Raw genomic sequence first — 23,590 nt, 5'->3', positions numbered from 1 at the left:
AAAGGTATCAATAAGGAAAATTCCAGAACCAAAAGAGGAAGTAGCTGTCAGGGAAAAGGTAGCATGATGGGAAACTACTTTATACTTCTTCAGAAAATATGACAGATATGCTCAATTTACTTGAGGTTCTGGAAACTGCACATGGGAGAATAGCATTAATTTCCTTTAGCTTGCTGATATTATATTTTGCCATTTACAAAGGAAATCTTACAAAAAGATAGGGAGTGAAAAAAGATCTTAGAACTCACAGAGCAAAGTTGTTTGATTTTTTATAATTTAGAGTCAAACCCTAGGTTTTGAATTTTCTATGAAAGCAGCTTTTGGTAAAATTCCTTTTCATCAGAGTTTAGAAAGTTGATGTCTTACTGTGTAGTGTTTCTTTAATCTGTTTTTTGTATACTCCTGGCTGCTCATTAGCAGCTTTGAGGTTAGGAAATCCTTTCATATTTATAGTTCTTTGAATATTTTCATGGTACTTAAGATTAACATTTAGTAGATATATATTATGTGTAAGAAGCTGTTGTGGGTATTGTAAGACTTTTCTTCAACAAACACTTTTGCTCTGATAAAAGTGAAATGCAATATATATATAAATAACAATGATGATCTTCAGAGAATCCGTTGTGCTGTAGCAGGTAACGTGAAGTGGCAGAAGTGGTGTGGCATTTAATAGCTTGATAGATCACATCTGGAAAGGTATGAAAAACATATCGTAAGAGTATTTGGCTTAAAACTGGTGCAGGTGAAAGTTCAACAGGCTGAAGCATAGGAACTTTGTATCAAAGAGGAGGAAGAGATGGATCATTAACCCAAGGTGTGGATCAAGAAAAACAGGAGACTATTCGAATAACTTGAGGGAGCACAAGAGGTAGTGTGAGAAATGGTGGGACGGCAGCTTGGTCCCATGGGCAGAAAGAATCCTTGAAGAAAATACCATTTCAGAGAAATTTAAACTGTATTCTATTGCGTAAAAACAAAACAAAAGACATCCTTGAAGTGTCAAAGGTGATTAAAAATAAAAATAGTGGAGTAGGGAATGAAACAAGTAAAAGAAAGTTAATAATTTTCTGTTAGAAACAATACATACTAATTGACATAATTCAGATTGTTACTTCACTATACTTTTTTTTTTTTAAGTTGGTCTTCTGGGAATTGCAAAGAACAAAAAGTGCTTGTAGGTTAAAAATGTTATTGCTTCAAGGTCAATTTTGTTTTGTTTGTTGATGAGACACTTCTTTTATCAAAGAACCCCAGGTCATAAAAGCATAGTTTGAACATCTTAATTGTTTCTTTTTAAAGGTAACCTGACAAAGAAAATCCAACAAAGAAAAGAAAGCAATGTTCTGGTTGCTTCTATATGGATCTTATACAATGATGACTTTCTGCTCAGTTCATAAAACTTTTCTTGTATTTATCTTAAGTAAAAAGAAATGTGTAACACTGGACTTTTTTCTTTTCTCTTAAGTGATAGACTGGTCTACATTTTTAAGATTTATTTTACGAAGTGATGCTTATTACAGATGATGTTTAATCAAAAGAAATCCAATACTAAAGACAAAAGAGTTTTCTTTATTGAAGTAGATACTGTTTAGCCTTTTAACCAGATGAAAGTACCTGTGATCATATAATACTGTATAGTAGGTTCTCATAATAAATTTTCTATAAAAAACTATTTGTTGAAATCACAAAGGGGTGTTGTTAATCCAACTTTGGCATTGCTGTAAGTTAAAATAACAGTTTAAAAAATTATTTGGAAAGATTTATTAAACATATTGACATACGATTATTGTAGTCCTTATCTTCACACAATCTCCTGTTATAATCATAGGGAACTTCAAAATCCATGTGAATGACCCCATTTCACTTTGGAGTTAGCTAATTCCTTGCCAAATTTACCTTTGCCCTGCTGCACCTTCCCATTGCAGGGCCATGTTCTGGTCAGAACTGCAGCGCCCCAGAAATTGTAAACGCTTCTGTTTGTTCTCACTGATTACCACCTTTGTTCTGTTTATCTCAGCTTTATTCATACTAGCTTGTTTTGTACCTTTGGAGATTTCTGTGCCCTTTAAATGCCTTAAGAGTAAGATTGTGTCATCTTCATATTTGTACTGTCAGTGCCTAGACCATATCTAGTATATAATAGTCAATCAAGACACATGGAATAAATGACTGAATGGATGAATCAAATACTTGTTCAGTGCTCACTGTGGAATTATAAAAGGCCACCATGGCAGTCGATGCTCTTAAGTGAAAATGATGACTTTTAACTTTATTAAGGTGGCCATCAGTTTAGTGGACAATCACAGGAAAAAGAAGACCACTGTAATATGTCTACTTTTAAACAGAAATGGTAGGTAGAATCAGTTGAATGTTTTTATGCATTAAGTGTTTTTAAAATGAGATGGATTAGACTCTTACAGGCCTTACTTATACCTCACAACAACTCAGTGAGACAGGCATTATTTAACATTTTTAAGGGTGAGGAAATTGATTCAGAGAGAGATTAAGTAACTTATTCACAACTACCAGCAGAGTAAGGATATAAACTCAGTACTACCAAACTTCAAGGCCAAATTCCTTAATATAGGATAGTTGAGAAATTAAGCAGAATATCTTTTGAGTATCTCTTGGTAACTTGTCAAACAATATTGCATTAGAACATGATAGGCATATTTCATGTTTGAGTTATATTTAAGTAAAGCATTTATAAATTATGCATTTAAAACTGTTTTGGAAAGCCAATGCATTTATCCTGAAAGCAGCATTCTTATTTTGAGGAAGAGCTTCTTGCTCTTATAGACCTTAGCACTTAACACATTGAAAAATATACTCCAGAGAGATCAGAAGATGCCCAGGGTTCATCTTTCCCAGCCATAATTTTGGTCTTGGCCTCCCTACTCATGTTAGTGGTGGTTGATAAATTCTTTAACAAAGAAAAGAGACCTTCCTTGGTTATCTATTTTAGTGCAGTTTTGGACTGACATTGTTTGCTAAATTCCTTTTTAAGTGAGCAGTTCGATTTCTAAGAAGTAACATGGAGCAGCTTAAAAAATCATCATATTGCCTACATCTCAGCTTAAATTGTTTCTGTGCATACTCTTGACTTCTCTTATGATTTGGGGTAGATTCTGAGACTTCATTTGTATTTGGACTTTTTAAGATTTGCCTTATACTCCTTTAGAAATATTGAAAACGTTAAAGCATTTGGGCAAGGGGAATGGGTAAAATCCAATTTTATTTAAGACTCTCAGGATCCATCTTAATTATAGTTTTTGTTCCCAAGAGGGAGATGTGAAAGGCAGTGGTTTTACATCAGCCTGGTCTCCTCATTTTCTTAGGAATCCAAATCCCAAGATCAAAAAGAATGAGAAGTAACTCTTTAAACCCATCTTAGAGGGCACTACATCAGAAATACAGCAAATGGAAATTGCTCTTTAACTGGACAGAGTCACATTTTAAGTGCCATTGTTTATATTCTTTATGTCCTGTTTCTTTTTATGTTGAATTTGTTTTACCTTGTAAATATTAAGAAGAGCATGTTCTAGTTTTTAAATGTGAGAATTAAATTATTAATAGTTTTTGGATAAAAAATGGTCTCCCATTTCTTCTACCAAAAGTAGTACATTCTCAAATATTAGACCTCACTAATACAGAGTGTCTTTTAAAGTTTTTCACTAAATCAGCTTTCAAAGCTTTATATTTTTTCCTTGATTTATGACATAGCTGTTTCTTGACTGGAGAAAATGCAAGGACTACATGCAATCTAATTAGATTACATTTTCTATGTGTTTCCCATTAGTGGAGGCCCCTAATCGAATCTTGATACACTTTTTACTCATGTTTCACATTTAATTAATCACATCTAGATGGCTATAGTTGGTGCATTGCCCCCACGATATTGTATCATAATAATCTGTTCATGTCTCTTTCTCCCATACGGTGTGATAAATTTATTAAGGCTAGAGTTGTGTCATCCTACATCAAACCTTCTATACCTCCAATCTCCTTATGATGTTGGCTGTAGGCACCTTAAATTACTAAGATGTAATTATAAACAGTAGGACACCATCATTCCAACAATTGTGCTAATTTGTTCTGTTTCAACCTCACATTCTGTGCGGTAATTTTACTTGGCTTTTGGAGAATTTGATTCATGCCATTTTAAAGAAATGCAGTATTAGGTCACTAAATCCAGGATAAACAAAGGTGCCTTGCTTCAAAGGTGGTATTCTTGACCTCGCCAACTCTCCTCCTTTTCTTCCCCTCTGCTTTGTCTTTGCTTCTCTCTCCCTTCCTAAGGAAGCTCTTCTTCAAGGCTTCTTGAATATTAACATTTTACTGGTTCACCCAGTATTGCCATTTGGAAGCTACTTTTTGATTATCTGGAATTTCAAAACACTTTTATTACAAAGTTATGTCTTTAACCAAATTCGCACAACTTTTTTTTTAATGGTTTAGTTTGTGATGGTTAATGGGACATACATTGTGGTAATTAGTCAAAATAAAACATCTCTTTCATATGAAAGGAAGTGTTGCAGAATTTCTTGTAAAATTAGTTACATCTACAAGATTATTGAGTCTTCTTTGTGGACAAACTTTTAATTTGTTTAGTTGTTTTAGATAAGGGAGTTTTAGTGATAGAACCTTCCCTTATTTAGTAGCATCAAGTGCTTTATTAAATAGTCATCAGTTTTGGTCTTATGATGAGGGGCAATAAAGTGGGCCCAGAGAAAATTGGCTAAGTATGGAGAAATTTCATAATAAGAAAAACATTTCATCTGCAAAGAAGATGTATAGTTGTTGCCTTTCTTCCTCTGTGTTTAGATGGTTTGAAATGATTGTATTCTGGGATTTTACTTTGAAAGCTGGAGGCTATTTAAAAATAAAAATGGGTATCTCAGGGTACAGAGTAGTGTGTGAAGTTAAAGCACATAATGTATAGCAAGGATATAGTGAACAAAAAAAACTACTGTGTAATCATATAAAAGACAAAACCTATTTACTGTGATAATAAATTTAAATGACATCAGATAGCAGGATTAGCTGGGGATTTTCACATCTTCCTGTGGATTGCAGCTTTTAATCTCTTTAAGTAATAGATTTCCAAAACCATCATTTACATATTTGTGGTGTGTGTATATATTTAAAAGTAGATGTAAAATTATATATTCTGATGTATGTGCAAAATAAGGTAACATGAAACTATTGCATTCACATTTTTAAACAACTTGAATTTGAGTTTCTTTAAAAGGCAGAATATCCTTTCATTGCCTTAGTTTATGCAAAAAGTCACATGAATATGTGGTGATCCACCTGAAGGAACAAGGAAAGTGAACTATGCACACATTTTTAAGTAAACAGTGATTAATTATGTAGGTACTAGTGATTACTAGACTTCTAGACTATAAACTATAAAAATAAAATGCTACTATTTCTGTTTTTAAGTTAAGTGCCTATGTAGCCAGTGGATCAAAATTACCCGATTTTTATTGGCATTTTGCTTCAGACTTTAGATCTAACAAATAAAAATGAAAAACATTTGGATATGATTAAAGAACAAAGAAACAAGGAGATGGAGAGCAACCAATTCAGAAAATAAGGAACAGTTGCTTTACCCTAATTATAGCCATCTTGATTTTTCTTTTTTCTTCTGTATGTATGTTGGAATTTTGGTGGAAAATTAACCATTTGCCTAATTATAAAAATTAATTCATTGCAGATTTTCAAAAGTGACTTTATGCTTTTCCTTAAACTCAAATTTCAAAAGTCAGTTGCAGTTTGTATTGGCCACAGTTTTTTCCTTTGATATTTCCTAAGACTTCTCATTTCCTAAGACTTAATTTCTTATATCTACCATCATCTAAATGAGGCTGTGTTGACATAAACAAGAAGATCAAAAGATTCAACACATTTAAAAAGTTTTACATTTGAATTAGGCTGAGTTGTGTGGAAGTGTGGCTGAATCTAAGAAATTGATGGAACATTGGATATAAACCCTAATGATTTTTCAGATTGTTCATGGTTGCCGGTCAAGCACTGAAGTAAGGCCTAAGTTCTGACCCCTCTTTTTCTATAAATCATCTTATGAATAGTAAAGGCTATGGATTTTGGGACATTTTGGGTGTTCCAGTTGGGGTGAATTTGTTGAGATACAGATTGCTTTATTGCTTTCTTTTCATTACTACTTTCCCCATTTCTTAGCACCAAAACCTTCATTTATTCTGTAATTATCTTAGAGGTTACATGTTTCTTTTGAAAGACTGGCACCCACTGACTTTATATAATGTGACAGGTGCACATTGTATAATATAATCTCTTTGGTACCCTAACATGTTTTTTTGCATGTTATTTGAGAGCTAATAAACATAGGTTTGTGATTAAATTGAAGCAAAAAACCACAACCACAAAAACCTGTTGAAACATTGTATGGTTTTACATGCGTTTCAGATTTGATGGCTTTCTCTGATAATTTTCCTCTATGTTTACTTTTAGTTCTAAACAGTTGTCTCCTCCCTACCCAATACCCTGACCCCTCAACACACATAGAAGCAGCTAAAGTGTCAAAATGGAAAGATACTACATATGTACTTATTGAGTTCTGGTGATTTTGAGTAAATAGGCATATAAAGGAAGCAAGGTCAGTTCAAACCTAAATAGCTCTTTAGTATTTTGTGTTCCAGTTGCTATTTTGCCATCAGTTCTGAGCTGAAAACATAATTAATATCGTAAATTTATGAAATGGTAGGAGGGAATGCAGATGATACTATTATTTTGAAGTGTGAGTCATATTTTGAGTCATGTCAGAATCCCCAGAACTTAACGTAGAAATTTGAATTGAGATGACACCTGCAGTTCCCTCCCTTCCAAACCATTTTTTCATACTACTATAACTTTATCTTTCTAAAACAGAGATTTGATCATGTCTTTAGTCCTTTAAATCCATTTGGCTCCCCATTCCTTATAGCAGAAGCTCTTACGAAGGGTCATACATTAAAATTGCTTCAGGAGCTTCTAAAATGTGCATTTTTCTAGAACCCATCATCAGAAACTCTGATTTTTTGGCAGGAATGGAAAATGTATTTGGCAAAAATTTTGTTCATTGTTTATTTTATGTCGTATCCCATCAGACTCTCTTATCCTATGGTTTTCTTAAGTCACCTGCTCCTCCCTAGCCATGTTAAACCTAGATTTTATACAAACAGTTCTACTCCATACCTCTATCCTTTATACAAGCGCTCCTACTATCCAAAACACATTCTCTTTCTTTTCCTTTCTTGCCCTTTTCTCCACTCCACATCTTTCATCTGTCAAACAACTACTTAATCTTCCTACATTCTCTCCTCTAAGGACAAATCTTCCCTTACTCCCCGCTGTGGAAACAGTTACTCTATCTTTCATGTTTATTTTTTGTAATATATATACCTATTAAAATTTACCTTCATATATATCTAAATATTTATTTATTTATTTACTTGCTTTCATTTTCTTCCCCCCTCTGTCTACAGACGAAATCTCACGAAACTGTCCCTTATCTTCAGTCATATGCTGGCAGAAATCAAAGCAATCTTTCCCAATGGGCAATTCCAGGGAGATAACTTTCGTATTACCAAAGCAGATGCTGCTGAATTCTGGAGGAAATTTTTTGGAGACAAGTAAGTACCAGTCATTATAATTTGGATCCGTCTTTGAAGAATGAGCTAGTACTGCTTCCAGTTCCATATGGTATAGATCTTCCTTGCATATTTTGAGAATGTGCTTGAATTTTCTTGGAAAATGTTTTGATTGCTAACTTTTGGCTAATTTTCTATTTAGCCACCAAAACTATATCCCACCAAGAGAATTGTTTGATTTTATTGCAAGGGAACTATCAGCTTTACAAAATCTATTTGTTTGAGCATTCATTGAATTAGTCTGCTACAATGAGCAGAGGTATATAAGATAGACTCTCTATACATGAGCAGTTCATAACTTTATAACTGAGTATACACATAAGACACTATATAAAATTAAAGGCAGAAAGGGATAGATACTTAAGAAATGGCATAAATAAGTTGCTCTGTCAAGTGAGAGAGGGGAGTAGTTGCTTCAGGACTGCAGACTGCTTGGAGGAGGTAGCATGTTAGCTTGGTTAAAATCTGAAATAGAGGGTAGAAGGAGGCCTTAGCATCCCAATTCAGGCTTCCTTTATACCAATGCACAGAGTGTATACGTGTGTAAATAAGATGCAGAAGTGAGGATAATGTTCTGACAAGTTACATTATATCACAAAATAGCTAGATAAAAATATCCTTTGCCCAAGCACAAATTCAGATGAGCACCCTCAGAATGTTCTTGAATGCAGGCAGAACCTTGGCTGAGTATTAAAAAAGAAGAATGATTGCTTACACATAGATTTTGCTTTCATTCTCTAGTTAATAGTCTTTATTTACACATTAACTGGTGAAATGAGATGTAAAAATTATTGGTATATACTTCTGATGGTATTGTTCCTCTGTTGCTGGTGAATTAACTGTAACATTGAGTTTCCTTTTTTTTTCCTTTATGAAGTGCTATGTTTACAGTTTACACCATGATTAGAATATACTTACACAGAGCAGTGCACATTTTATTAGATACATAATTTTTGGCTTTGAATATATTAAAGCCTTTTTTCCACTTCTTAAATAAAATGTATTCTGAGTTATGTTTAGGCCCTATAGGAGGAAATGCTATTACTGTCATTAACATGGATATTCTGTGTTCCACAGATCTAGCTTTTATAATGTTCCTTTATCCTTTCAAAAATGAGGAGTTTAAAAAGAAAAGGTTCATCCCCATCCAAATTAAAACATTCAAAGGTATTCTAGTTAAATATTTATAAATATTAGAGAGCAGAGAGGTATTACCGACTTCTGGGAGTAAGAACTGCAGGATTTCTTGAAATTACAGCTCATCTATTAACACTGTGGGCCTAATGCAAACAGTTAGTAATTTTCAAGATAAATTTTATCTTAAAATTAAAAAGGACTGTGTAGGACAAATTATGGTGTTTCTTTTTGAAAACTGAACATTATGGTGAGTTATAAAATTCTCTGCTTGTCGAAAGGTCAGTAACAAATGGAGAGATTACTTACATGTTTTTTAAGAGAGGAGTTTGTTTTGCTGCCACCTCAAGCCACAGGGAATTATGCATTTGAGGCATCTTTATTTCCCTTTATTTATAACCATAGACATCGAGGGGCTGAAATTCCTGTCCAACTGCTATATGAGTGAAATCACTACTAAATCAAATGCGGGATTCTTGAAATACTGGTTAAATACTCTCCCTACCTCCTAAACCTTTGTACCGTGGTCTTCTGTCTTCACTTGAGAAAACTGTTTAATTTTTCTATAAAATTTTTACTTTTGGAATGAGAGCCAAATTTAAAGATCCTCTTGGAACTCAGACATATTTCTGTCGTCATCAAAATTAATGATTCTTTTATTAGATCATTGGAGAAACCATTTTTATATTCTCTGTGGGTTTCAGCTTACAGTTCAATAATATTTTATTGAATGAATGAGTAAATGAATGAATGATATAGCATTTCAAAAGGTTGAATTATTTCATCTTCCTTATGTTCTAATAGTGGTTTATATTTTCACATAACTTAGTTCTTACACAGAAGCAATCCTGTCATTTATCTTGTACACATTGAGGCCATGTGAGAATGCTTTCATTTGGCCTAACTGTGCCTTTAAACTTGAAGGCTGTATTGTTCCCAAAAACAACTATTGAGAGGTTAGTTCTAAAAACAGTAAAGCAGATTATGATTTTTATAAAGTAGCTTTTAGCTTAAGTATAATTGTCACTTTTTTCCCTAAAGAAATTGTCAGCAAGAACAAAATATTAAGATTGGATTAGAATTGAGGGAAAGCTACTGTTCAGATGACCAATTTTAGGTTTCAGACATCATGAAAAGAAGCAGCAGACAAAAATCTTTAGGTGTCATAGGCTTCATTTCTGTGCTTCTCAACCTTCTGGAAGCCATAGCAGGGCCCACCTTTCTACTCAGGACCCCAGCCCAACTACCAAGAGGCTCTGCCTGTCTGGAGTCCCGAGGGCATCAGTAACACATTATATGTCATGATAAACTGGTTGGGAAGTTCTGCATCTGCTGTATTTTTATGAAAATTCATTGAATGTTTAAATAGTTGAGTCCTGTTTTGCTTTCTTAGTTTGTGGACCAAGAAAGAGTAGAAATAAGTAGTAAAGGAGAAGTGACATCATTGAATAAATATGTCTAAGTAGATCTGCAAAATGAGACCAATACCAAACTGAATGTTTGCCCTCTGGATTAGTAGTTTATAATCCAGAAACTTTCATCAGGAGGCTCAAGAAGTGTATTACTAGCTGTTTAAAAAGAAAATATCTAGTAATGTGACTAGACTTCGGGTGACATTTTTCTAAGCAAGTCAGGTAGCAGTTCCTGGGCTCACTCATGCTCAGTGCTTCTTGGCATTCAGGAGATTTAGACATGCATTTCCAACCAAATTGTAATTCAGAAAGAACCATGATTCTAACTCATGAATCTTTTTATACATCTTCTCCTCCCCATCCTTACTTTAAGTTCTATTGTTCAATTTCAAGTTCAAATTCAAGTTCTTCCCTGGATTTCTGCAAGTTTTCTGAGTGGTCTTCCTATCTTCAGTAGCAACCTATTCAGTTGTTTCTCTTAGTGAGACCAGTGAGCTCTCTAAAAAGCTGGACTAATCATTCTAATTTTTTGTTTGAAATACTTCTATAAGTCATTATTGATTCTAGGTTGAAGTCTAAATTCTCATTTACCTGACAAGGTTTAGGAATGGTTTTTTCTAGCCTCATCTCTTTGAACTCAGCTCATCCTCAAAGAAACAAAGTATACTGACTTCCTAAGATGCTTCTTTTCTTCACACAGCAGTGTCTGTGTTTCCCTAGTTTGCAGCCACTGCTTGGGAAGCCTGTCACCCATGCCCCACCCGGTGCTGCCCCTTCGGCAGTTTCCCTTGACCAGCCTGGTCTGAGGTGCACAGCCCTGCTCTTTGCTGCCAGTCATTGTGCTTGCATCTGTCATACTAGACTGCAAAGAATGCTGATGTGTTTGCATTTCCCAATAGACTGGAAAGGTTCCTTGAGGTCAGGAACCATGTCATACTGATTTTTATCTCTCATAGCCTGGCACATTTCCTGGAAAATGTAGGTACTAATAAATGTTAACATATTGTATGAACAGTTGGATGGATAGGTGGATGAATGGATGATGTTTATTCTCTGCTTTATTATCTAAAAATTGGTTTTATTTATTTATTTTTTTGATCATCAGTCCCCAGAGTTCTCCCTGGAATGCTTTTCTTGCCTCTTCTTTCTTTTCTGCCATCCCAGAATTTGTCAAGTCTTGTTCAGAAATTCCCTTCTGGGTTGTTCTGACTAATATACACCCTCCGACATGCTAGCTTTGTGACTTTGGGCAACCTACTTGCTTGCTCCGTGCATCAGGTTCTTCTTCATCTATAAAATGTGGATGATAATGACAATGATACCTGCCATCTAGGGTTCTCATGAAGGTTAAAAGAGTTCAAATCTACCAATAAGGCCCATAACTGTCTGGCACACAGTATATGTTGTGGAATAATTAACCACTTTAAACTTTTAATCTTGCCCAACATGACATGAATATATTCATTCTATAAATAATATAATAAATATTTAATTTTGTATGATGGAGTTTCTGTAGTACGTAGAAATGCAGAAGCCAAAAAATAAAAATGAAAAGTTTTCTAAAATTGTGTGTATCCCTGTATAAAAGTAGGGTAAAAATGTAAGAAACTGTCCCACTTACCATGGAAAAAAATGATCTATTTAAAGCTCACTTTAGAACTCTGCCTTTGATTTCCTGGGGAAGTGGTATGGACCTTCTTTGGTTTCCTGTATTTTCCTTTCACTTTTAATAAGAAACAGAGGACAATGGTTTTGTTACCTTTCCCGTGAGTGAGATATGTGTTTTTCTAGCATACAAAATAAACCAGTTTTCTCTCTAAAGAAAAGGTAACTTAGTCATATTTCATTAAAAGAGGGGGAGTGCAATAGAAATTAAGGACTTTCACAGGGAAACTACAGTTCTAGGAAGAAAAGTGAAATAGAACTCAAGGAATGCTATTTAGTATTCTACTCTATTATTTAGTCAATCCCTATTATTGCCTGCTTTAAAAATTGTGTCTTTCAAAATAAGGCAAATAAAATTACAGGTCTTTTTCAACTCAGGGTAACAAGATTCTAGATACAAAAAACAAATAAGATGCCAAATGACCATTTTCTGTCTTTAAGCAATATGTATCCCACTAGAAAAGCACCTAAGGAATGTCACAAATAATAAGTTAATTATTTCCTACAATAGTCAGAGGAAGGCTCAGGCTCAGTGGAGGAGCTAGAGTTTTGTATAGGTTACTCATACGTTTATAAAGAGTCTAGCAGTCTATTAGTGGAGAATGTTATAATTGTAACTGAATTTTTATGGAATCTGCTGTAGTTTTAAAGAAAGGTAAAGGGTAACTTCAAGGTTACAGAAATGCCATTCATTTTTCACCTTTTTGTTGTTTTTTCTTTTCACTTTTCTCTTCACTTTGAACCCCTCAGTACGTGACATTTACCTCAGTGAAATCACCATGATTTAGATTTTGGTTCTTGTCCTTAAAACCTGATTTTATTAGAACCAAGAGTATGTTTAGAGAATGGGCCAATTTAACTGAGCTCTCAAACTGATCTGTAACCCAGAATAATGCTTCCTTTTTAAAAAACCTTTATGATTAATGCTGTTGTCGGGCATATGAGGATGCTTGGGTCACTGTACATAAATCATATATGCAGCCATATCATATCCAGAACATCCCTTGGTGAACATGGAATTCAAATAAGGGGTGGTGGATTGTGATGCACTGTAGGAATCCCCCTGCTTCAAGGACCAAAACCAAAGTACTTAAAGTTGTTATTACCTTTCTTGGACTGTGCTTTGAAAGTGCTATCCATTTCTGCCCTTTTGGATTTTCTTTTTCCATATGCAAAGTTACATTTTTAAATCTCTGTTCTTTGGAGCCCTGAGAGCAGTGGGGACCCACTGATGGGCTTTAAGTAGGAAAGAAGTCACCTTTGCATTTTAGGTGAGTCACTCTTACTGAAGTATGAATAATGAATTTTAGCAGTGGTTTCCAAACCTATTCAGTTATACTTTTTATTACTAACTTATTATTGAATACTTTTTGGGCATATCATCTATTTATTATCAGCAAACATACATACATACATACATATATGTATGTATGTATGTATAAATACATATCTACTTGTATATAAATAATGTGTAACCTCATATACAATAAAAACAAAGGATATATTATACATTTTTTAAATAACAAACATGTAGAATTTAGTATTCTCATCCTGAAAAAGAATCATCTTGCCCCTGGGTTCCATGACTGTCTTCTCCCCAGGCCTTCCCACACACTTTAGAAATTGATAAATTAGTAGAGAAATAGGTAGGAGGCTTTTGTAGGAAACTAGATGGGATTATAATAATATACTTAGAATAATCACTATATAAAATAAAAATAGATAAAATAATCAATATACAAATAATATATATATATATATATGAAGTACATTAATTTGAGGATGATATGAGGATCACCTTCATCATACTTAATTATTAAGAATGTGAAGTAGAAGAGTCAAATGCTATACCTCTGTCCATGATTTGAACAACTGGGTACCAATCACCAAGAGAAGAAAAACAGGAAGAAGACGAGACTTGACAGCCGGGTGAGTTCCATTTGGCATGCACCTAGAGAAGTCCACGTGGAGTATCTGTTAGTAGTTTGAGTATACAATCCTGAGCCTGTGGAAAGAAGATAGAATAGGGATAATTTTAGAACTGACAGAACATTTATGAGAGTTGGCAGATTGACAGTCTGTGGAATGTTTTCCTTGGCCTCATGCTCTATGTAAATTTTTGAAAATTTGGTAACCTTTTAAACTTAATGGTTTTACATGAGAATACTGAATTTCATTGAAAAATTGGAGTGATGGCAAAACTAGATCTGAATTCTGACAGGACAAAAACTGGCTAGACCTTTGTGCCAGGTGCCCAGTTTAGATGTGCTCTCCCCCTCCTCACTGCACTCCTTACCTGAACCTTGTTACTCATTTACATTGTCTGCATGGTCCCCAGATATTTGAGCTCATAATCTCTGAAAGCTATGTGAAGCCATTGGACTAACTGATACAGACCACGGAGAATGTACAGGGAAATGAAGAGGACAGACCTTTAAAGAATTCTGATGAATGAAGTATGCACAGAGGAAATTGAAGGAAATGGAGGAGTCCCCAGAGTAAAACCCTGGGGAGTGTTGTATTATAGATGCTAAAGAAAGATAGGATTTAAAGAGAGAGATGAAGCAGATAATAGTACTGAAAGATCAAACTAGATGAAAACAGAAAAGATTCATTAGATGTAGTAACAACAAGGTATTTATAACCTAATTTATTTCTTCTTCAAAAAACGTATTAAGTCTCCTTTATAACCAAAGCTTTACGAGGCTCCACATGTTGTACTGAGTAGATGTGTTGTTTTTTTGGTGTGCACTGAGTACATATGTTGGGTTCTGGTGAGTGCTTATGAGGTTCACCCTGTTGGATTTTGCTGTGCACTGAGTTTCTGATCTTCTACCAAGACTGTTGATGAATTACAGCCACCCACAATAGCAATCATTATTAATATTTAGATGTTTTTGTGTATTATAGAAGTGAATCTTTTGTTGATTTTATGTATGTGAATAGTTTTTCCCAAAGCAGTTTTATTTTTTACTTTTCTAATCATTCCTTTTCTTGAACACAGGTTTTTAATTTATCCTTCATCCTTTGAGCACTTTAGGTCTGGTTTAAATTTTTGCCTGCTCCAAAGTAATGCAGATATTCTTGTATGTGTCTTCTAAAAAACTTTATTTTCTTTCATATTTAGGTCTAAGATTCATCTAAAATGTATTTTTATGTGGTATTAGGTAAGAGTCAAGATTCAGTTTCTTCTATTTGTATATCCATTTGACTCAGCAGCATTTAGAAAAAATATTATCTATTCTCCACTTCTGTTTATATATAATTGGTGTTACATATTTAGTGTCCAGATATGGTTGCAGTTGTTTCTAAAATGTATGTTTTGCTCCATCTGTCTATCCTTGTGCTAATACCATACTTTCTTAATTAATGTAACAAATATAAGCTTGCCAATGTTGTTCTTACTGAAGATTAGCTTGATTACTCTTGGCTTGATTACTTTTGATTGGGGGTTATATTACATCTACGTATCAATTTGTGGAAAACTGACATTTTATAATATTGAGTCTGCCAATCTATTAAAGTGTTATACTCGTTTGTGTCTTTATTTCTCTTATTGTGTGTTTGTGTTTTATGTTGTGGCTTTGCTTATCTTTTGTTACCTTTATTCTTATTTTTTTATATTTTCAAATGCTTTGTAAAATAAAGTATTTTTCAGTTTTACTTTACAGTTATGTAATGCTTATATGTAGAAATATAACTGATTTTTGTATAGTGGTCTTATATTCAGCAACCATGTTGAATTCTCTTAACTGCTGCTCATAGTTTAATCTGTAAATTCTTTTGTATTTCCTACATATGAAACCATGTCATAGACAAATACTATTATAATTTTGTTTTTAATTAATTCTGATTACATAACACATTTTAAGATAATTTTAGTATATCTTTTATTCCATTAAGCCATTAGAAATATAGAAAACTGTGATCACTTATGATCATACACTGATACAGTTATTATCAATTAAAATTTGTGTTGATCTCTCCAGACATTCTAGATAGTTTTTAGCATTGAATCATAAAGAACATACAGTTTTTTTAATGTTATTCCCATTTAATACTTTTCCATGAGAATAAATATTTTTCTGCACAGTCATTAACTGTAATGCACTACTCTAATGTATGGATATGGTATGTCTTATTACTGTTGAACATATTTGTTTTTAATATTTTGCTATATTGAACAGATTTATGGGTAAGTCTTTGCACTTCTGTTTTTTTGATATAATTTTCTTAGGTGGCATCCTTAGATGTAAGCTTTCTGGGTCAAAATATATAGGCTTTTGAAATTTGCTGCCAAACTGCCTTCTAGAAATGCTATGTAAATTCTCAGTCACACCAAAAGTATATACTAAAGTTCCTGGTTCCAAACATCCTAGTCTTTGTTGCGATTCACACTTTTATTATATGGATTTTTTTTATATGAGTTAAAAATAAAATATATAGCCTTTTATGAATTGTGGTTTCATGAAAATATTTTGCCCCTTTTTTTACTGGCAACCATCTATAACGTTTTGTCTTCCATTCCCTTACTTTTGTCTTAAAACTGCAGGATTTTCAAATTAGAATATCCAATACAATCTTCTGCTTTTACAGAGGGGTCAAGCCTGGAAGACTGAGTGATTTGTCAGTCATTGACCTGCTGACACCTTTTCAGCTTCATTCCCCTGTATCATTTTAATACTGTTTTCTCTGAAAGGGCATCCTATTTTTAAGACCTTAATAAGGACAATTGCTCTTTTTTTTTTTTGTAAGCAAACCTAGAGACAAAATTATAATATAGCCTTATATTTATCACATTCTTATCTCTCCTGACATTACACAAACAGACTATCACATAAGTCATCAAGAGATTTCTGTGTAATAAGCTAGTGATAGCACAATAAAATTCCTAGGCTCCTCCTCCTTGAAGCACTCCCTTGCCTTCCTTAGACACAATTTAACTACACAAATTTTACTTGCCTACTTTGTTTTGGGCAGAGGTAAGTAAGATACAACTGTTCTTAAGGTACTGCATCCCTTGAGGTTCCCGTGGTGCATGCATTTTTTTCTGTCATAATTTTAGGACATGATACAACATAATTTATTTATGTCTTTACACTTCCTACATTGTGACTTAATTTATATTTCTGTTCTGAACCTAGTACAGTGCCTGGAACATACAGGGTTTTTCTTGAGAAAATCACTTAACTTCTTTAAGCCTTAGTTTCTCCATTATATTATGAAGGTGAATACATTATCTGCCTCATAGTGTTACTGTGACATAAGATTAAGTCCTTAACTTGGTGATTCACAGACAGTAAGCCATCAGTGGCAGCTTTTTTTCCTATTGGAAATATAAAGATCCTGAAATCATATAATTATTATTACAGGTGCCTAACCATTAGTCTTTATTCCATTCTAGGTGCATTTATAGTTACTTGTGCTTCTCAGTGGATTTTAAAGTTAATTGAACTTTTAATTACAGTGAGTTGTGATTGTAAATGACAAAAGGACAGGTTGAAATATTTTTGAATGTGTAAGAGCTTGAGGTTAGTTGGCCCTTTAATGCCCTTTTCTTTTTCATCTTCTTTCTTTTCCCCAGGTCTCTGCCAGCACACTGAAGTTTCTGCATATTTGTAAAACAATCTGACATTAACATTTTCTCTCACTTGTTTGCTTTCTAGTGGAAGAAGTAATAGAAACCACCATTCTGTTTTGTTGCTACAATTTAATTAAAGGTGTGAAAAGTCATCCTCTCCTTTTTCCCCTTGCCCCCACATACCTCAAAAAAGAATGTAATAGCAACTCCAAATCCTCTTTGGAAAGGTTAGCGCCTTAATGCAGTAGTTTTGTAAGTTTTTTTGTTTGTTTTTTATGAAGTCATTGCCTTTTATTTCTGTTCTTCACTCATGAAACCTCCTCCTCCCCATGATTCTCTCATCTTCTCCCCATGGTGGGCATTTGGCTCAGCTGATCAAAGGAAGGTATCAATGTACAAATTTTGTATATAATAAGTTAACCAAATGGTGCCCTTTCTTCTTAATCCTTGTTGCTACCTTTAATTAAGGGTTCCAGTGACTGCTTGTTTTGGCCTTAGGTTTATCAAAAGTGAACTGTGAAAAAGTCTTATTTGTATAAGTACTATGAAAATGTAGTTTGGCCTTTTGTAAATTGTTGTTCCCAAGTGGCATATTACACTGCAATTTTAGAAGTTTGTACAGTTTTGAATAATTTGCTCTAATTCATAAAAAGCATTATTTTTATAATTAAATCATTATTGGGTATTCAAAGGAGTTATGATCTGCATGTACCTTAATCAATATTGGTATAAGGATAATTTTTATGGTAATATAGATAACGATTTCTGCTTGACCAATTTATTTACTTTTTATGCTTTACACATAAGACAAATTTTTTTAACATTTCCATACGAAAGATAAAACATATACCTTTCTTAAACAAGTAGTTCTTTGTTTAAATTTTCTTACTTAAATATTATGGTTTGTATTATTTCTGTGTGTAGAATATTTGAGACTTTAATTTGAAAAAGAAAATGTATTTTTTAAGCACTGCTTCCTCAGTAACTGTAATGAAGCTGGATATAATTGCATATTTACACTTCACCATAAATCAGTAGCCTTCTAGCATCATCAGAAGGTTTCCCTGTTTTTTTAAAAATGCAGCATTTTGTTAACCTTAATCAGAGCCTGACGTGTGTTTCTTCTAAATGGCGTCTGATGTGGTGGTTCCCTTCAGTTCTCTGTGGTTTCCTGTTTTTTTCATACATAGAAACTTTTTGATGTACTCAGCCTCATAGTTTTGCTCTGTTAGTGGTATATCAAACCTAAACTTTCCTATAAATACAGCATAGTATTGTAAGCCTGTCTCACCATTAATTTATTAATCTTATTCTCCTTTTCTGGAGTTCCTCCAGCACTTCCTTAAACATTCTGCCTCTATATTAGCATTACAAATCTTATTTCTACCTTATAAGTGTGTTCTTCAAGAGATAGTATCTTGTATTTCCATAATTATATTCCTCCACAGTGACTTGCTTTGCAGCTAATAGATACAACAGATCAGTGACTTTGAAAGTGTTGTCCCCAGACCAGCTGCATCAACATCACTGGGAACTTGTTAGACCTCCTAAGTTCTCAGGCCCACCCCAGTCACACTGAAGAAACAGGCATAGGCGACCAGCACATTCTGTATTACCAAGTCCCTCAGTGATTCTGGTGCATGCTAAAGGTTGACAACTACTGCAACAGATAATTAATGAATATGAAAGTTGCCCATTTATGGTGATGCTTCACTGGGAGAATGGTATAAGATGGGGCCAATTTAGTCCATTCTGCCTGAGCCTTTTATTTCTTAAGTGATATGGTAAAGAAAAACCTGAGATTTAAATAGTTACAGTTTTATAAGAAGTTGTCCTAAGTGAAATGCTGTCCTAAGTGAAAACTACAGCTTAGAATTTTAAAATGTGAATGATTTCTTTCTTACATCTATTCAGGAATAGGCATTAAACATTTCAATAGAAAGAAAACTAAGGAATGAATAATGACTATACTTATTTTCATGGGGAGGAGGTGGGTGATTGTCAAAAACTGGTCAGGTAGAGGACAGGTTGGGAGACTTTTCTCTGCATGTCATTTTATGTTCTTCTGTATTTTTGAACTATGTAAATGCATTACCCAATGAAAATTTTGATTTAGTAATAAATTAGTAAGTGTTGAGTAAATAAATACATGTCTGTATGCTAGCCAGTGTGGTTGGTTAAAAATATTAAAATTTCCCTTTGCATTAATATGAAATGTTAGATAACATGTGGTTTTCATCTCTGCAGAACACATGTGGGTAGTGGCCAAAATGTCTAGATGACTTTCCACCTGAGCTTTCTCGAAATGGTGGTTATAAATTATTCTTTGTGCCATGAACAAAGAATTCTTAGTATTATATGAACCCATAACCTTGTACTTATTTTAAGAAAATAGAAGGGGAGAATTTAACTTGATTCAAAGTTAAATAGTCTTGTAATACACAAATGAAGAGGTCACAGAACTTTGAGCTAACTCCTCTTTCAGATGTATTTTTAGAGATATCTTCAAAGCCAAGGACCATTCGAGAGAAAAATTGATTTAGATTTTTGTCACATTCTTAGCAAGTGGAAAATAATCCAGTTAGCAAAGCCCATTACATGTGTTCTGAATTATGAACAATATTCTCAACTATTTTTCTTTTAGTACAAATGCAGTTATATTAATGTCATGATTGAATTGTGCTGTTTCAATGGAAGGTATGTCTTAAATGATACTTAATTCAATTACTCCCTTTTTTCCTTGCACAGAACTATTGTACCATGGAAAGTATTCAGGCAGTGCCTTCATGAGGTCCATCAGATTAGCTCTGGCCTGGAAGCAATGGCTCTGAAATCAACAATTGATTTAACTTGTAATGATTACATTTCAGTTTTTGAATTTGATATTTTTACCAGGCTATTTCAGGTAAGTTTTCTATTTGTTTGGTCCTTCCCTCTCTCATGCCCTCCCTCCCTCATGTGCATGTGGTGCCCACATGTGCAGTTGTATGCATACCTGTGTGTGTCTCTCACATACATGTGCACTCAACACACACAGACATATGGGAAGTAGTCTCATTTTTCGTAGTCAGAATTGTAAAACAAGTCACTGGTATACATTTTTTGGTGACTGTTGGAAGTTGAGAGTTTAAGTTTGGCATATCTGGTACTGTGAACCTGCAGTTGCTTCTTAACTATGAGAAGATTCATGCAAAGGAGCTCTGTTTTAAATTCCCTAATTAGTTTCTCACTTTGTCCTTTTAGCCCAGTACTGATGGGAATATGACTTTTACAGATGGGCAGTTGCTGGGGTTGTATCCCAACTTCTCCCCTTTGCCTCCCACCTTCATTAGGTGAGAAGAAAAATAGTAAACTTGGACATAAATAACAAATTTATCATGTCACGTATGGGAGATTGCTGGTGTGTGTGCTGTTTTACAATTTACTTTGCTCATTCAATCATATGTTATAAATGTTTCCCCATGCCAGTAAATAAGTAAATACTTTATCAATATATAACTGTCATTTTTAAGTTACCACCTAATATTCCATCAAAATAGTGTGTTACTAATTTAACAAATCTCTTTTGGAAAATTTAGATTTTTGTTTCTGTTTTTTCTCTCATAAATATGACTTTGAGACTCTCTTGTCCTGTTTACTCTTTGTGTTTAATTTCTTTCTAATCGTCTTCAGAATGGCCATTCAGAAGCAGGTATCATTATATGATGAAAGCTGGATGCTGTCATTTGTTCTTTTGTACATCTTGATGGAATTACCCCAAAGCAGAAAATTTGAAATTTGTGTTTTGAATTTGGCTTTTCCACTAATTTGTATATCATCTGTAGGACTCAGTTCAAATAGTCACAAAATGAAAGAGTTCCACTTGAAATCTTTATGATTCTAGTAAAACAAATTATATAGTAATTGAGGTGAATTGATCAAAAACCAAGCTTGTTTATATTCTAAAACATTTTTTTAATTATTTTAGTCGACAGTAATATTTATTCAGTTTGAAACACGTGTTCAACAAAAGTTAGTGTATAATAATGGTTTTCAGGTTTCTTGTGTTACAGAAATTTTGCTTTCCTGATTTAAGACTCTGCCTGGCACTAGGGTTGGGTGACTGATTTATGCAAGAAGACAAGGTTGTATGGGAGTAACTTTCAATTTAGGAAAGAACCTGTTAACAGAAAGCAAATTGCCTCTTGTCAACAATACCTATAGAATACATTTTACTTTATCACAACTTTAAAATCATAATTCTACCTCGGCGTACCAGGTGGGAAGTTAGCATAAGTGCCTGCAGAGAGAGTGCTTTTGCTTAGTTTCAATTTACAGCAGTTTCATGGTTATTCCCTTTGTATATATAGGTCATCAAGTAATTTTTTCAGTGATTTTAAGATACATTTTAGGAAAAGGTTGTGTTACCTGAGACTGATGATTTTATAATGGAACCTCTCCTTTCTTTAAAGATTTCTGATAATTTACAAATGCTTTATTTAACATGATACAAAGACATTTTAAGTAGTAAGAGCTTTGCTTCTTCCCCTCGTGAGGAAAAAAGGTTACTATCAGACATTTAAGCTAACTGTTCACTCTAGAAAGTGTGTGTTTTTGTGGAGAGAATGGATGACTTTTTAGTGTGAATACTAAATGTTAAAAAGCCTCAGTTATATTTTAAAGGTATGAAGGCAACTTAATGTTGGTTAAACATGTACTCAATCTGCTATTTAATATCTGTACATATTTTCTTACAAGCTGTTTGACTTTTAAAACAACCCGAGTAATCTTAATACTCTATGTGTATCTTACTTATGCTCTTTAGGATGGGAGAGGAAATGAGCCTTTTAAGTAGCGCTATTGTGAAAGTTTTAGATAACAAAACCAACACCTTACTTGTGGACCAGAGAATGTCTAGTCTTTTTAAAACACGTAACTACAGAATTAGCTAAAGAATTCTCCTTAGCCCATATATACTCCTGAAGTTCTTCACCCTTTTGGTTTCATTACTCAAATGCTTTGATGAATCCTACATGTGCCTTAATATATGGTAAAATTGGTTCTATGCGTAGAAAGATGAATTAACTTTCACTGATCTTTTATTTTTATACAACTTTAACAATTGAGTAATAGTTTTTTAAAGTTATAATTATATATTCTACATGGAAAATATGTCCGTGAGTACTGTAACTGCAGGAACATATAAGCTGCAGCCATGATACTGATAGTTAATTAGCAGTCAATTCTTCTAAATTGTTGGGAGTGGAGCATTTAGCAGAGTGGGTTCTGAAAGTGGGCACAAGGCGCTCACAGGACTGGGGTTTGATGTAGAGAACTAGCATAAGGGTTTGAAGAGGGAGTCGGCAGGGGCCAGGAGATGCAGTGGAGAGTTGCCTAGGGCTTGGAAGAAGGAAGGAAGCTGGCTACTAGTTACCCTTTCTTCCTCTCCTCCCTCACCCTGATATCCTGGCAGAACTTGAACAAATGTCAGTGAGTATTTGGAACAATCTTGTGATGGCTCCTTTCCTCATTTCTTCTTACTTCTGTCTTTAACCCTATCTTCCTCCTTTTCTGGTAGTTCAGAGGTGCTGGGACTGGCAGGTGCTCACGTCCTGGAATGGAAATAAAGGGATTTTTCTTCTCTTCCTCCTCCCTGAGGCTACTGGTCCCCTTCCTCTTCCTCCACTTTCCCCATTTCTAGAGAAGACTGGGTTGTTGAGAAATGGAGCAGTAAACTAGGAGTGGCAGCATAGTGAATGATTTGGCAGAATATGCTAGTGACTATGGAATATAAGCATCAGTGGAACAGGGAGCAAAAGAAAAGGGGGAAAGTCACCTGCTGTAGCAAGGACTAAGAGGATCTGTGCAGGCCCTCTGAGGCCCCTCTTCAGCATAAGTTGGAAGTCACTAAAGGGCTATGCTTGAAAAAAGTAGCATTTGGGAGAGAATGAAGGGATGAGCTTCCTTAATTCACTTAATTAATTTCTGTGGTCATTTAAGAATCTCCAAATAATTTTGTGTTGGTGTGTGTGAATACATTTCCTTTAATTTAAAGACAAATTGCAAAATAATTCTTATTCTCCGAAGTACTTTATTTTGCCCTCTATAAGCCATTAATTGGCAAAAATACTTAAAAAAGAAACCTAATG

General features: G+C 34.1%; 1 protein-coding gene across 6 annotated transcripts in view; it reads left to right on the top strand.

The window, feature by feature from the left end:
- Nucleotides 1–23,590, top strand: part of CBLB (Cbl proto-oncogene B) — a 221,514-nt gene that overhangs the window by 93,512 nt on the left and 104,412 nt on the right. For 5 of the 6 annotated variants that reach the window (XM_036930770.2, XM_036930766.2, XM_057502408.1 and 2 more), the window contains 2 exons: nucleotides 7,506–7,652; nucleotides 20,211–20,367. In XM_036930770.2, the coding sequence (XP_036786665.2) occupies nucleotides 7,506–7,652; nucleotides 20,211–20,367 (304 nt within the window). Of the gene's footprint in view, nucleotides 1–4,415; nucleotides 6,638–7,505; nucleotides 7,653–20,210; nucleotides 20,368–23,590 lie in introns of those variants that run through there. The other variant, XM_057502410.1, reaches the window with a different exon arrangement.

The sequence above is a fragment of the Manis pentadactyla genome, chromosome 1 (assembly GCF_030020395.1).
Source record: "Manis pentadactyla isolate mManPen7 chromosome 1, mManPen7.hap1, whole genome shotgun sequence".
Classification (NCBI taxonomy): Eukaryota; Metazoa; Chordata; class Mammalia; order Pholidota; family Manidae; genus Manis; species Manis pentadactyla.
This window is presented reverse-complemented; position numbering and strand designations above follow the sequence as displayed.